This window comes from Terrapene carolina, unplaced genomic scaffold (genome assembly GCF_002925995.2).
Source record: "Terrapene carolina triunguis isolate 2854851 unplaced genomic scaffold, T_m_triunguis-2.0 Scaffold66, whole genome shotgun sequence".
NCBI lineage: Eukaryota > Metazoa > Chordata > Testudines > Emydidae > Terrapene > Terrapene triunguis.
The window spans coordinates 36,975,777-36,988,643 of record NW_020664417.1 but is presented as its reverse complement, the minus strand read 5'-3'; the positions used below and the strand labels follow the sequence as shown (position 1 = coordinate 36,988,643).

Below are 12,867 nucleotides of genomic sequence, written 5' to 3'. Positions count from 1 at the left end.
ATGATGGGTAGAATAGCCCACCCACATTGTTTCATCTACCAGTAGGCCTAATTTCCCCACCAATTTGGGTTTATTGGTTTCCAGACCCACATTTCTCTTGTTTACATGATCTTAACACTGTCCTTGGGTTATATTAGTAGATCTTTTTGTTTGGACTAGGTCAGTCTCTCTTTTTGAACCTTGCTCCAGCTATATTTATTGTTGTAAGTTATTGTAACACTTTATAAACTCTTATTTTCCCACAATTATGCTCACAAATGGGGTAGGCCTAGAGTTACCGCTTTTGACATGCAAAGAAACCAGCACCCACCCACCCCAAAAAGGGAAACCTGCCGCAACCCCAACCCTCAATCACAAAGCAACTCCAAAATTACCGCCCCCAACAGTCACTTATAGTATCTAGAGAGAACACACATATAGATAAGATTGAGAACAACATTTTTTTTACTTAAACTGCAGAAGTGGGAACACTGCAGCATTGTCAGCTGTACATAAACACTAGCTATCCCAGTCTATTGTGATAATTCAAATCTTTAGACCCATTAAAAAAAAGTCAGCAGATTAAATTAGTTTTCTGGCAAATCCATTAAGTCAAGCCAGTCAAATACCCAGCCAGGTTGTATCTCTATGTAAGCCAACTAGGCCCCAGTTACTACAACAGCCCTATAATAGATACTTTAAGAGGTAGAAAACTAAAAGCTACAACAACTGGGAAAACAATTACACTACATATACATGAAAAAAAAAGAGAACAAATTATTATTATATCTGAGAAAACCGCATACATTTAAAATCACATATTTGGGGTCTGCTTCTGGTTGGATTAAACATCAAACCCCTAACTGGCTTCTGTCAGAGCAGGAGCAGGCCCTGGATTACAGAGCCAGATTGCGTCTGTGACTGTGCTCCACAGGAGAGGAGCAGCACATGAGGGAACAGGGCCAATGTGCACTTCCTCAGGGCTAGCAAGAGTTACTGCAGCTGAGTTACTGCAGCTGTTTGAATGGACCCAATGTCAGCAGAGTTCTGCTTTATTACAATCTCTTCTTTCTCCAACACAGCCCCTAAACTGCATTAGCTTTATGCCACTGGGGAGTTCCCCAGGCCAGAGAAGTTTCTTGCTGGTCAATTTTAGCCACATGCCACCCTCTTTGTGCTGCTTGAGCAGATGTCTGCAGAAAATGGACCATACCCATCCAGAAATAAAAAAAATTCTGGATCTTTCTGCTTTTCCCTTTACATTATCAGGGTTTTGATTAAATGCAATGTATAGCAGATCATGAAGAAATGTTAATGAAGTACTAATCATTTGTGCAAAGATTTGCTCATAAAAAGAAGCAAGAAATATATTTTCCCATAAAATTAAATTGTAAGGAATAAAGACTGAACCTTTTGTCCTCTGTTATATAAGGAGCTTTCATGCTAGTGCTTCTTTGGTAAAAATAGCACGGTGGTCTGGGGACACTAATTTATTTCCCCCTGGTATTATGAGATAGTGAAATTCACATCTGTGTTTCTAATATTTTCAGTCTCTTTCTCCATAGGTTTCATATGTCAAAGCTATCGACATTTGGATGGCAGTATGCCTGCTCTTTGTATTTTCTGCACTTCTGGAGTATGCAGCTGTAAATTTTGTGTCAAGGCAGCATAAAGAGCTTCTGAGATTCCGCCGGAAGAGGAAGAAGAACAAGGTAAAAAAAACAAACAAACTAGCAATACTCACATCTTTGAGCAAGAGAGAGAGGGATTTGCCCTAAGAAATGGCTTTGGTTGGTAAGGATGGCACTGCTTAAAGTGGCTGTAGAAATAAAATGGTAACATAGTGTGAAATTCACCCTGGGCAGTGGGTCAGTACAAGGACCACACAAAAATTCTACTTAAATCCTCAAAAGAGGGATTAAGGAGGATTTAAATTGTGGATGAACCATGTGCAGGCCCCACTGTCCAGGGATGAATTTCACCCTGTGAAAGCACTGTCAAAGTGCTCCATGATTGTGGATGTTGCTGGCACACACAATTGCATGGAGATTTATTAAATATAGTTTCTTAATTTGACCCTAAGGACTTCTATTGAGCTCTAATGATGTATCTGATCTAAATGCAGTTTTTGATAAAAGTTCACTTTTTATGAGGTTTGCTGCTGGTGGAAAGTACATTTTCTGTTAAACACAACCAAGTCTGTTTTTCTTTATCATAGTATTTGAGTACCAGATTGTGTCACCTTTACTCATGTGGAGGTCACATCCTCAGCTAGTATAAAATGTCATACAACTATCACTTGACTTCAACAGAGCTATGATCTGGTGAGGTTCTGTGCCCTCCATTGAATCTATTGGGACTACTTGTGAAGTATGTTACTACTCATCGCAAATAGGGTTGGCCTAAAGGTCAAATCCTGTAAGTCCTCTCTTAACAAAGAGTAAATGTTGAGTAAAGACTTCTAGGATTTGGGCCACAGTACTCAACTATGTGAGTTAGACTTCCACTACTCATTGCTGATTTTTTTTTATAGGGGAAAATGGTGGAGACATTACTTTTCCCCCCAGCCTTTCATCAAGTACCTGATCCATCTTCTATTCAAGTCAGTAAGAATCTTTCTTTGGCTTTTACAGGAGTTGGATGAGGCCATTATGTAGAATATTGCTACAAATCAGATTTCAAATTTTATTAAAGCTCAAGAGTCTTTCAATTTCTGGAGACCTGGGCTCAAATTATTATTTAGATCACAAGTGTAAAGTGATTTATCAGCTTATTCCCCTTATATTGCCAGCATATTATAACTCTATTACACAATACACCATGCCTGGAGATTCCTGTGTGCAAGAACTAGCCCTAAAATGGTAATGTTTGTAGGGAAGGATTGGTATTTACACACAAAAAAAGTTTGCAATGTCTTGTTCCAAGCCCATGCACTTTGTCCAGCATTTTCAGAAATTCCACTCACATAAGGCCCAGTTCCTATATTTTATGTAACTATTTTCTAGGGGCAGCTTTAGCCTGGTTCCATGGGTTCAACTGTATCTACAGCTATCATGAAACGAAGGGAGCCAAACCTGAGTGGCGCTGCAAACCATGCACCAGGTCACACCACCACTCACTTAAATTTGGCCTGGTCAAACCCTTTGTCATGACGGAGGGGCAGCCAGGCCAAATAGGAGTGGCACTGCAACCCTGCATGCCAGGTCACAATGCCTGAAGGGAGAGCTGGGCCCCCAGGAGGGGAGCACCACTATTGGGTTGGTGCAGGGTGTAGCAGGCTTATTCTTGAGTATCTCCCACCCCTCCCTCTGCACTAGGGCAGGATTCAGGTTGCAGGTGCCAGGGTGGAAAGTGCTGCTGTAGGTGGCTAATGCCCCCCTTGACTACAACTCAAATTCATGTCCAAGAAGATGCCTCCATAGAATCTGGTGGCTACTTCTGCCCAATACTGGGCTGGCTCCTGTGCCCACTGAGGCTCAGGCCCACCAAGGGCTTTCAGAATCTAGCCCTGACTGAACAGGAGGAAGAAAGCAGGAGGGTGGGGGGGAAGCGGGGGAGTATTGTATATTGTGCTGACTAACAGAAAGTGCACTTCCCCCAGCCATATAGGAGGAAAGGCATTTTTGAAATAATGGCAGCTTTCTGAAAGCAGCTTCAAGGTTTGAAGTGTTAGCGATGGGCCTGAGAGAGATTACTGGGAAGAGTGCAGGTCAGGTAAAAATTAAGGCATCATGGAGTATTAATAGTTATATTGCATGATCCATTATGTGACGATTTTTTGGTCCATTTCTCGTTTCCCTCAGGTAGAAGCTTTTGCAATATTGTAAATGCAAAGTTTACTTTGGGTCTCAGGCATGCTAATTTCACTTAATTGATTTCAAATAAAAACCAATGAGGAGTCCCTGTGGCACCTTCAAGACTAACAAATTTGGGCATAAGCTTTTGTGGACTAGAACCCACTTCAACTGGGTTCAACAGAGGCATGGGTTCAACAGATGCATGGAGTGAAAAATACAGTAAGCAGAATATATATTATAGCACATGAAAAGATGGGAGTTGCCTTACCAAGTGGGGGGGTCAGTGCAAACCAGCCAATTCAATTAAGGTGGAAATGGCCTATTCTCAACAGTTGACAAGAAGGGGTGAATACCAAGGGAGGGAAAATTACTTTTATAATGCTAACTAGGCCAATGCAATCAAGGTGGCCCGTTTCCAACAGTTGACAAGAAGGTGTGAGTATGAGCAGAGGGAAAATTAGTTTTTGTAGTGACCTATCCACTCCCAGTCTTTATTCAGGCCTAATTTGATGGTGTCCAGTTTGCAAATTAATTCCAGTTCTGCAGTTTCTCAGTGGAGTCTGTTTTTGAAGTTTTTTTGTTGAAGAATTGCCACTTTTAAGTCTCTTATTGAGTGTCCAGGGAGATTGAAGTGTTCTTCTATTGTTTTTTGAATGTTACAATTCTTGAGATCTGATGTGTGTCCATTTATTCTTTTGTGTAGAGACTGTCCGGTTGAGCCAATGTACATGGCAGAGGGGCATTGCTGGCACATGATGGCATATAGCACATTGGTAGATGTGCAGGTGAACAAGCCCCTGATGGTGTGGCTGATGTGGTTAGGTCCTATGATGGTGTCCCTTGAATAGATAGGCGGACAGAGTTGGCAACGGGGTTTGTTGCAGGGATAGGTTCCTGGGTTAGTGTTTTTGTTGTGTGGTGTGTAGTTGCTGGTGAGTATTTCCTTCAGGTTGGGGGGCTGTCTGTAAGCGAGGACTGGCCTCACTCATCCCTCACTCTCTCAGACCTTGGGAGACAGGCCAGTCCTCACTTACAGACAGCCCCCCACCCCAAAGCAAATACTCACCAGCAACTACACACCACACAACAAAAACTGATACAGACGAACACGGCTACTACTCTGAAACCTGATTTCAAATAGTGTCTTTTCACCACATGATCAAAGTCAGAGTGAAAAACAGATTGGGTATTCTAAGCACAAGGACACAGACTGGTAGAGTAATATATTTCCTTCCTCCTCTAGCATCAAAATAACTTCATTTACATCTCCAATTTTTTAAGCAAGACTTCAGCTTCCCCCCAATACACCTCTTTATCAGTTAATCCAATTCAAAGGCCTTAGGGATGGACCCACAACGTGCTGAACATTCTTGCCTGATCCAGACAACCGCTTAAACATGTGCTAAACTTAAAGTACAAGCATAGTCTCATTGATATCTGTGCTTTGGTGGATCAGGCCACAATACTCAGTGCCTTGCAGGTACAAGCCCTTGAAACTCCAACACCTCCTGAATTACTTCTGCTACACACTGGTGTCAGTGAGCTCAAATTGGGCTCCAAGGCTGCAATATAGGACCACATTCCAGAAGATACTCAGGCAAAACTGACATTTAAGTCAGTAAGAATTGTGTGCGCATATTCCAAGGCAGCATAGGGCAAAGAGTGTAGTGACAACACTATGAACAAACATTTAAGATATTGTAAAATATTTAGCATTGAATGAGACAAACCTATTTCAGCAGTTTACATGAAATGACAATATTCAGTTTAATTACATTCATACATAGAGCAATTACAGAGAAAAATCAATGCCACAGTAAAACATTCAAGTATTTTGTCATTTTAATTTTAGTTATATCTTTAAAATATTCCTACATTTTATTCACTGATTTCTCTAGCTACTCTATGCTTGGATTTCCTTGTTCTATGCATTGATCTGAAAAGTGCTAATGATAGAGTATGTATGAAATTCCAATAGTTACACTTTAAAAGGTGGATGATTGAAAAAAGCAACATGTTAACCACTTTTGCTAAATATTACTCTGATCGTTCGTTTTTGTTTTTTTTTTAAGAATCACTTGGTGTGTGCATTTCTCCTTTTGTTGTGTTTTTGGGTTTACATTTTTGCTTTTTAAAGAATGTGTTTCATTTCAGTGGTGTAAAATAAAATAAAATAAATAAATAAATCTACATATCCCTTCTGCTTACTGCATTTTTCCATCCCCAGAATTTGTTTGTGTCTTTTCTATTGAAGTCAATTTTTTCTATAAGGGAAGGCAGGCAGTTCTATTTGCAATTGACATTGATGCTTGGTGTGGCTGGTGAGCAGAGGATGCTATTGGCTAGTGCTTATATCCACCTCCAGGGAAGTGGACTCCAAACCCACGTCCGGATTTAATTCTGACTTGCAGGTCTGGAGACAACTCTGCCAGTATCCCTTTTCTTACAGCCTTATTTAACACTTTCTTATTGGGCAACTATAAAAAGGACATTGCTCCTTGAGAAAATGTTTGATAGATCACTAACACTGCTAACAAAAATAATTGAAGTCTTCTGGATTAAAACAGAGTTAAACAGTCTTTCGAACAAACATGATTGTTTCAGTACATTTTCTAAATATGGAATTTATGTGCAATTGTATTTAGTAAATTAACAAATACACTTTAACACTGTTATGCTGGTTTCCACCTATCAGTTTCCCACTCAGCTACTGTAGCTAGTGATTATAAAGTTTAGTGTACATTTTGACTCATTTGGCAAAGGTTAACAATCACGGATTCTCAGGGATTAGATTTTATTTGACTTCTTTCTTTAAGATGCATCATATAAAGAAAACAGCTTTCAGTGACCTTTATTTAACCAGGAAATCAACAACGGGAGAATGAAGAGAAATTAAATACCAGGATAGGTGTTCAAACAACAGGCCTTTAAATCCGCTCTTATCATGATTTAGAGCTGCCATTCTGTTCTCTATTATACGTAGGTAGATTATAGAAGCAGAGAGTTTAGGGATGAAAAAGCCTTTTAGACAATTCTGTCCATCTACAATCTTGGGACCCTGACGGGTTTACAGGGATGGAACTTTACCAGTTCCATAGGGTACAGAACCCCCTTCCTAACAAAATGACTTTCTGTTTGTGGAATCAGTGTTGTCTAGGCCCTACTTAGGTTTTTCTGCACAGGCAAAGCATGTGGCCCAAAGCTTCGACTGTTTTAATTTTTAATACTGCAAATCTATAATTTACTCTAAACTGTCTGCAACATTTTTCAAGATGAAACAATTTTTACATCTAGATTTTGGCAACAAAACAGAATCTGGACATTATTGTCATTTATATTGTGGTAGTTAGAACTGGTTGAAAAATTCAAAATTCATTTTTAATTAAAAAAAATTGACAATTTTCACAAAAATATTTACCATTTATCATCAACTAGTTCTAGTGATAGCTCCCAGTCACGACTAGCCCCCTTGTGCTAGATGCATGGAAACATATGAAAATGAAGTCCTTTCCTTGAAGGCCTTACAGTCTAATTTGAGACCAATTGAAACAAGTGAGTTTGATGAACAAAAGGAGGATGGAGGTAGGGAGACAATTGTAATGGAGATAATGATTACAGCTGTGAGATCTTAACTTTGGTTCCAAATTATTTAAAGATGATTTTGTTTTTGAAGGCTCAATCCAACTCTCATGGGAAAGTACAGAAAAAGACTACTTATGTGTGTGTATTATTTATGCCCAATCTTACTTTCATTCAAGTCATCCAAACCAACATGTCATGTATCCTAGTCACTGTTGCCTTCCTGATAGATATCATAGCAGAAGTAGGTTGCGAGGATGGATTTGAAGGAGTGCATAATGGCCTTATGGATAGATTCCTGGAGAACATTCCATGCATAAAAGGGAAGCGTGAAGAAAAGTGCATAGATGTTTGTGATAAAAACAGACAAATGACTATTCAAGTCTACCATCACTGATGCAGTGGAGATGATGGAAATGATGAGATTTACCCTTCAACTTCATCCCTGACTGAAATTGTTTTAAAAATATTTTAGAATGAACAAAACATTGGCCACCTTTGGACCAAGTATCACATGAATTAAAAACACAACTGAGACAATGATCCCTGAAACTGGAGATAAATTCCAAACCTGAGAACTGCTACTATAGTCCTTATGTAGTCAGTGATTGTTTTGCCCGAATCAGATGTGCAGGATCTGTCCTTCAACAAATCATTTTCAATACACTTTAATTTATTTGATCTGAACTTTAAGAATTAAAAACACTTACTTTATAAAACTTTTGTTTTTAAAGCACCTGAATGAGCAGAAAGAGAGACAATAGAAGAGGCAGAGTTAGAAGCATCATACATAATTGGTCCATATTGAGTTTATTTTTCTTGTTGATATTTCAAAAGAAGCAAGCACAGAGGAATATTGTACTATACTGAAAAATACAGTTTCTATTTTTAAACTAAATTCTAATGCAATAAACTTACTTCTCAGGAATATTCAACCTTTTTAATTCTGTTTCATAGACCTAAAGATCATGGTATCTTTAGTGACGAAAATAGATGCACAGACTAGATTGATTATACCTTTTAATGATAATCACATTTCTTTTTTGTTTGTTTTCCTTTGTTTTGCTTTTTCCTTTTTGGTCTTCCCTCCATTTTGATGAAAGTATTTTGGGGGAGTGCTTGATGGAAATGAAATCAATGAATCATTGCGACGTAGCAATGGCTTGAGAAGTGCAGAACCTATAGACGGGACTTTGGCTCAAATCTACAGTACAAATTTAAGGGTAAACTATAGCAGATGTCCCATTTATCATAATGTGATACACAGTCATTAACAAAGGCCCTGTTCTTTTGTCTGAACCAATGTTTTCCCCCATGTGGACTCATTATTACCTGTATGTGATGACGTAAAGTGTTATTAAAAAGGTACCTGTTTTGTTAATTCTGTAGTTTATATGGACCTGTGTACATCTGGAATTAAAACAGGGAATTAAAATTTGACTTTCTGCTATTCCAAAGAAGGCTTAAAAATTAACATCAGAGCTAAGAGAAATAACTTGGTTGGATACATATTTTAAAATGCCTATTCAGCTTTCAACTACAAATGCTTTCTGCAAAAAAAGTGTGGAGAGTAAAACATTAAAATGTTCAAAATAACTCAAAGGTTATAAATACATCCTAAAACTATTAGTATTACTTACAGCCAAAAATTATAGCAAAGATATTTCAGCAAATGTGTGTTATTCCTCAGGAAGAGTAAATTATTTAAAGCATATATCAAACAGAAAACATCTTGAGCCCAAGGGAATTTAAATATTTTGATCATTTTTTATGCCTAGGTATTTTATAAAGTGATACTGATATGCAAATAAACCAACCCAGCTCACTGCCTTCAAGCCTCTAAGGATTCTGGTTGTGTTTCAAAAATCTTTACCTATATTTAGGAGCACTCATTAATTACTGTAATATTTAAAGAGCTGGTAAAATATTTATACTAATAAAAATATATGTAACTAGACTTTGAACAATTTTTAATGATTAATTTGTTAAGCAGTATACATGAAAACCTCTGGTTTATATTAAAACTTCAGCAAAGGCTTTTATAAATAAGTGTTATTTTCTTTTTTCCTTTTTATCAATTACATAAAAAGACGATGTACCAGACAATCATGTAAAGGAAAAGAAAAGAAAAAAATTGCTTCATCGTGACATCCTAAAATGAAGACTTAAGTTTTCAAATCAACATTCAGTGCATTTTTGAATGGGATATTCTATGATCCAGATCTTTAGGTGATGTATGTCAGTATACCTCCAACTGAGTGGCTTCACCAGCTGAGGAGCTGGTCCATTTAATTATATATAAATAAAATTGGGTTAAAAAAGAATTAGATACATTCATGGAGCATAGGTCCATCAATGGATATTTGCCAAGATGGTCAGGGACACAACCCAATTATATTTCAAAGAGAAGCAACAGAAAAATCCACCTATGAAAACAAATGAACCATCAGCATTATTTGAGAGGATTTTATTATTTTCAGATATCTTTGAGGGAGCATTCAGAAGAAGATTAATTTTAGTTAGTAACATAGAACAGAGTCTTGTGTCCCATTTTAGAGCCTGATGCTGCAGACACACTCTGAGAGTAGTCCTTGCTATTGCAAGAAATCAAACACTTATTTTAGGTCAATGGAACTACTCACTCTAGTAAGTCCTACATCCAGTAGCAAGTATATGGAGGGTGAGGCCCTTAGTCAGATTCTGGGTATTTAAAAATCTATTGGCCAAATTCATCTTACATGTAACTCCACTGAAGTCAAGAGTTACACAAGATGAATTTAGCACTTCATATTTCACCTATTAAAAGTATTACAACGAAGATGTTATTTCCCAGGTTTTTAGAAAACAAATACTGGTAGCAGAGTACTTAGTTTAAAACAGTTTTGTTTAATCACATCATAACATTTGCACCCTGCTATCATTTTATATTTCTGTTATTCATCCCCATGTTTTATTAACCTACTGCTGTTTTCTTGCTGTCATGTTAATTTTCCTTTTTTTTGTTTACTAGAGTGCATTACTAATTACAATAAAGCCACTATAGAAGTGTTATTAAAACAGAGAACTGTGAATAAGTTTATAGGATTGCAACAGTATAAATTTAAAAAGCATTTCAGTGGAATGGCAACCATTCTCAGATTCCATTGCTGAGATTTTAAAATCCCTGAGGTGACTGTCAGCCTAAACTTTTCAATGTAACTGAATGTTTGTGTTTTTTCCAGAATACGCTGATTTGTCGACACCAAAACTGATCACAGGAAAGGAATGGTTTTGACAAACTCCTCATTTAAAAAAATAAAAATAAAAAATTGAACAAGCTTTGAAATTTTCAAGACAATCCATTTTGAAAACAAAAACTTCATTTTTTTTTTTGGTTCAGAAGGACTTTTGGTTTAGAAGTTTGTAGGAAAAAATATAAAAGTCTAAATCAAAATGAAATGTTTTGAAATGAAACATTTCAATTGATCTGATAGGATTCTGTCTATTTTTGGTTCATGAAAAAAAATTAAGATTTTCACTTTTCATCCTAATACAGAACAGGGGCTTTTTTTGAAAGCTCAAAAATTCTCATGGGATGGAAGGAACTGATTTTTTCCCCCCCTAAGTCTAACTTGTAACTTTATTTTCTTCTAGTCGTTTAAGGCAACAGCTTTCCTGGACTACATCATTATTTGTGAAATAAGATGTGAATACTTATTTTTTTATTTTGTTGCACTTCAGAGATTTTAAAAGCATATGGTTATAGAGCACTTAAAGGAGATCAGATAAGAACAAGAAATAGGTTCAAATATGAATTCCTCAAAAGTAATTGGATTACTCTTCAGTAGGATATGTATTGAAGAAGAAACACATAGTTTAAAGGTAAAGGAGACTTTGGGATATACTTTCAGTCAGTTTTGGACCTGGTCTCAGTTCCTGTGTACAATTTATATATCTATATTTGCACCTGCAGAATAAGTTACAGTAGCAAATTTGAGCCTGTGTATCTCTCCCTACCTGGTACCCATAATTGGGTAAGTAGCGATGCAAAATGTGCTCACAAAATGAAAGCCATGTCTTTGGACATGTACCACATCCCCATGTATGTATATAATTCTTCTTTCCATTCAGTGGATTTAGGACCAAATTCAATTCTCACTCCCACATGAGTAAATCCAGAATAACTGCATTGACATCAACAGATTTGTTCTGTATGTACAGTGGAGAAACTGCAAAGAATATGGCCCTTAGTTTTGATCCCTGTACCTTAGCCTTCTCTACTTATAACATTTTACCTACAATTTCCCTTCATTTTAAAAAAGAATTCTTTTTATTTGATGTATCTATATGAAACTATAGAAATAAGGTGTAAAAATTAGACTAATTAGATGTACAGTAGTACAGTATTCAAGCAGGCAGAATTCCCACTAATTTAATTGATGTCAACATGTTATATGTACTATGATAGCACAATGGGGCCCTGGCCTCTAGACACTATGTACAGTACAAATGATATGGTCCCTGTCCAAAAGAGCAATGCGAGTTTTGCCTGGCTGAAGACCAGGGAATTGGGCCCTAAATGGGAAAGAACAGAGTAAATTGATCATTTGTCCAATCACAGATCATTAGAAATAATGGAAGTTGAATAGATTATGTATTTAAAAATGCCAGTTGGTGAAATCCCGCCCTTCTTGATTTTAAAGGGCGTTTTGCCATTGACTTCAATGGGAGCAAGATGTCATCCAGCAAATATAAAGTGGTGGGTTAAAGAAGCCACTGAAGTAAGGACGTAGAACTTTGTTTTCAGCAGGTTAGACATCTATGTAACTGAAGAACTTTCTTACTTTTCTTGCAACAGGACGATGAGGTAAGGGAAAGTCGATTCAGTTTTACAGCCTATGGAGTGGGACCATGTCTGCAAGGAAAAGATGGAGTGACTCCAAAGGGGCCAAATAATCCCATTCAAGCTGCACCAAAAAGCCTCGATGAAATGAGGAAGGTATTCATTGACCGAGCCAAGAAAATTGATACCATTTCCAGAGCTTGCTTCCCATTAGCCTTTCTGATTTTCAACATTTTTTATTGGGTTATCTATAAAATCATTAGGCATGAGGACATTCACCAATAACAAGATTAAGGCTTCTAGTACATACTGTTTGGCTGGCATGTTCAGCAGGAGGTTTTCCATTACAAATGTGCATACAGCTGCTTACTGGGATAGTTAAAAGGCATAAAGAAAGAGATCCCATTTGACTTGCTATGCAGAGTCACTATTGGACAGATGAAGAATGACACCCAATGAAGGTATATCTGCTATTACTAAGTTTCTACTTCATACTAACTAAAAACAATCAACTTTTTCATAGTAAAAAAATCACAACACTATACTACAGCTTTACTGCCAATGTGTTTATACATACTTTTACATTGTGGTATAATTGTACAGTATTCTTTAAAGTTCCTTACAATTTTTTAATTCAGCTGTATTTTTAAAAAATATTACAAAATGGGTCTAACATGTCTTAGATGACTC

The 12,867-nt window shown here is 37.1% G+C and overlaps 1 protein-coding gene across 2 annotated transcripts in view; it reads left to right on the top strand.

The window, feature by feature from the left end:
- GLRA3 (glycine receptor alpha 3) overlaps positions 1-12,462 on the top strand; it is a 143,395-nt gene extending 130,933 nt beyond the window's left edge. The window contains exons 8-10 of one of the 2 annotated variants that reach the window (XM_024194100.2): positions 1,545-1,691; positions 8,459-8,578; positions 12,193-12,462. In XM_024194100.2, the coding sequence (XP_024049868.1) occupies positions 1,545-1,691; positions 8,459-8,578; positions 12,193-12,462 (537 nt within the window). Of the gene's footprint in view, positions 1-1,544; positions 1,692-3,782; positions 3,803-8,458; positions 8,579-12,167 lie in introns of both variants that reach the window. The other variant, XM_024194107.2, reaches the window with a different exon arrangement.
- The last annotated feature ends 405 nt before the right edge of the window (positions 12,463-12,867 follow it).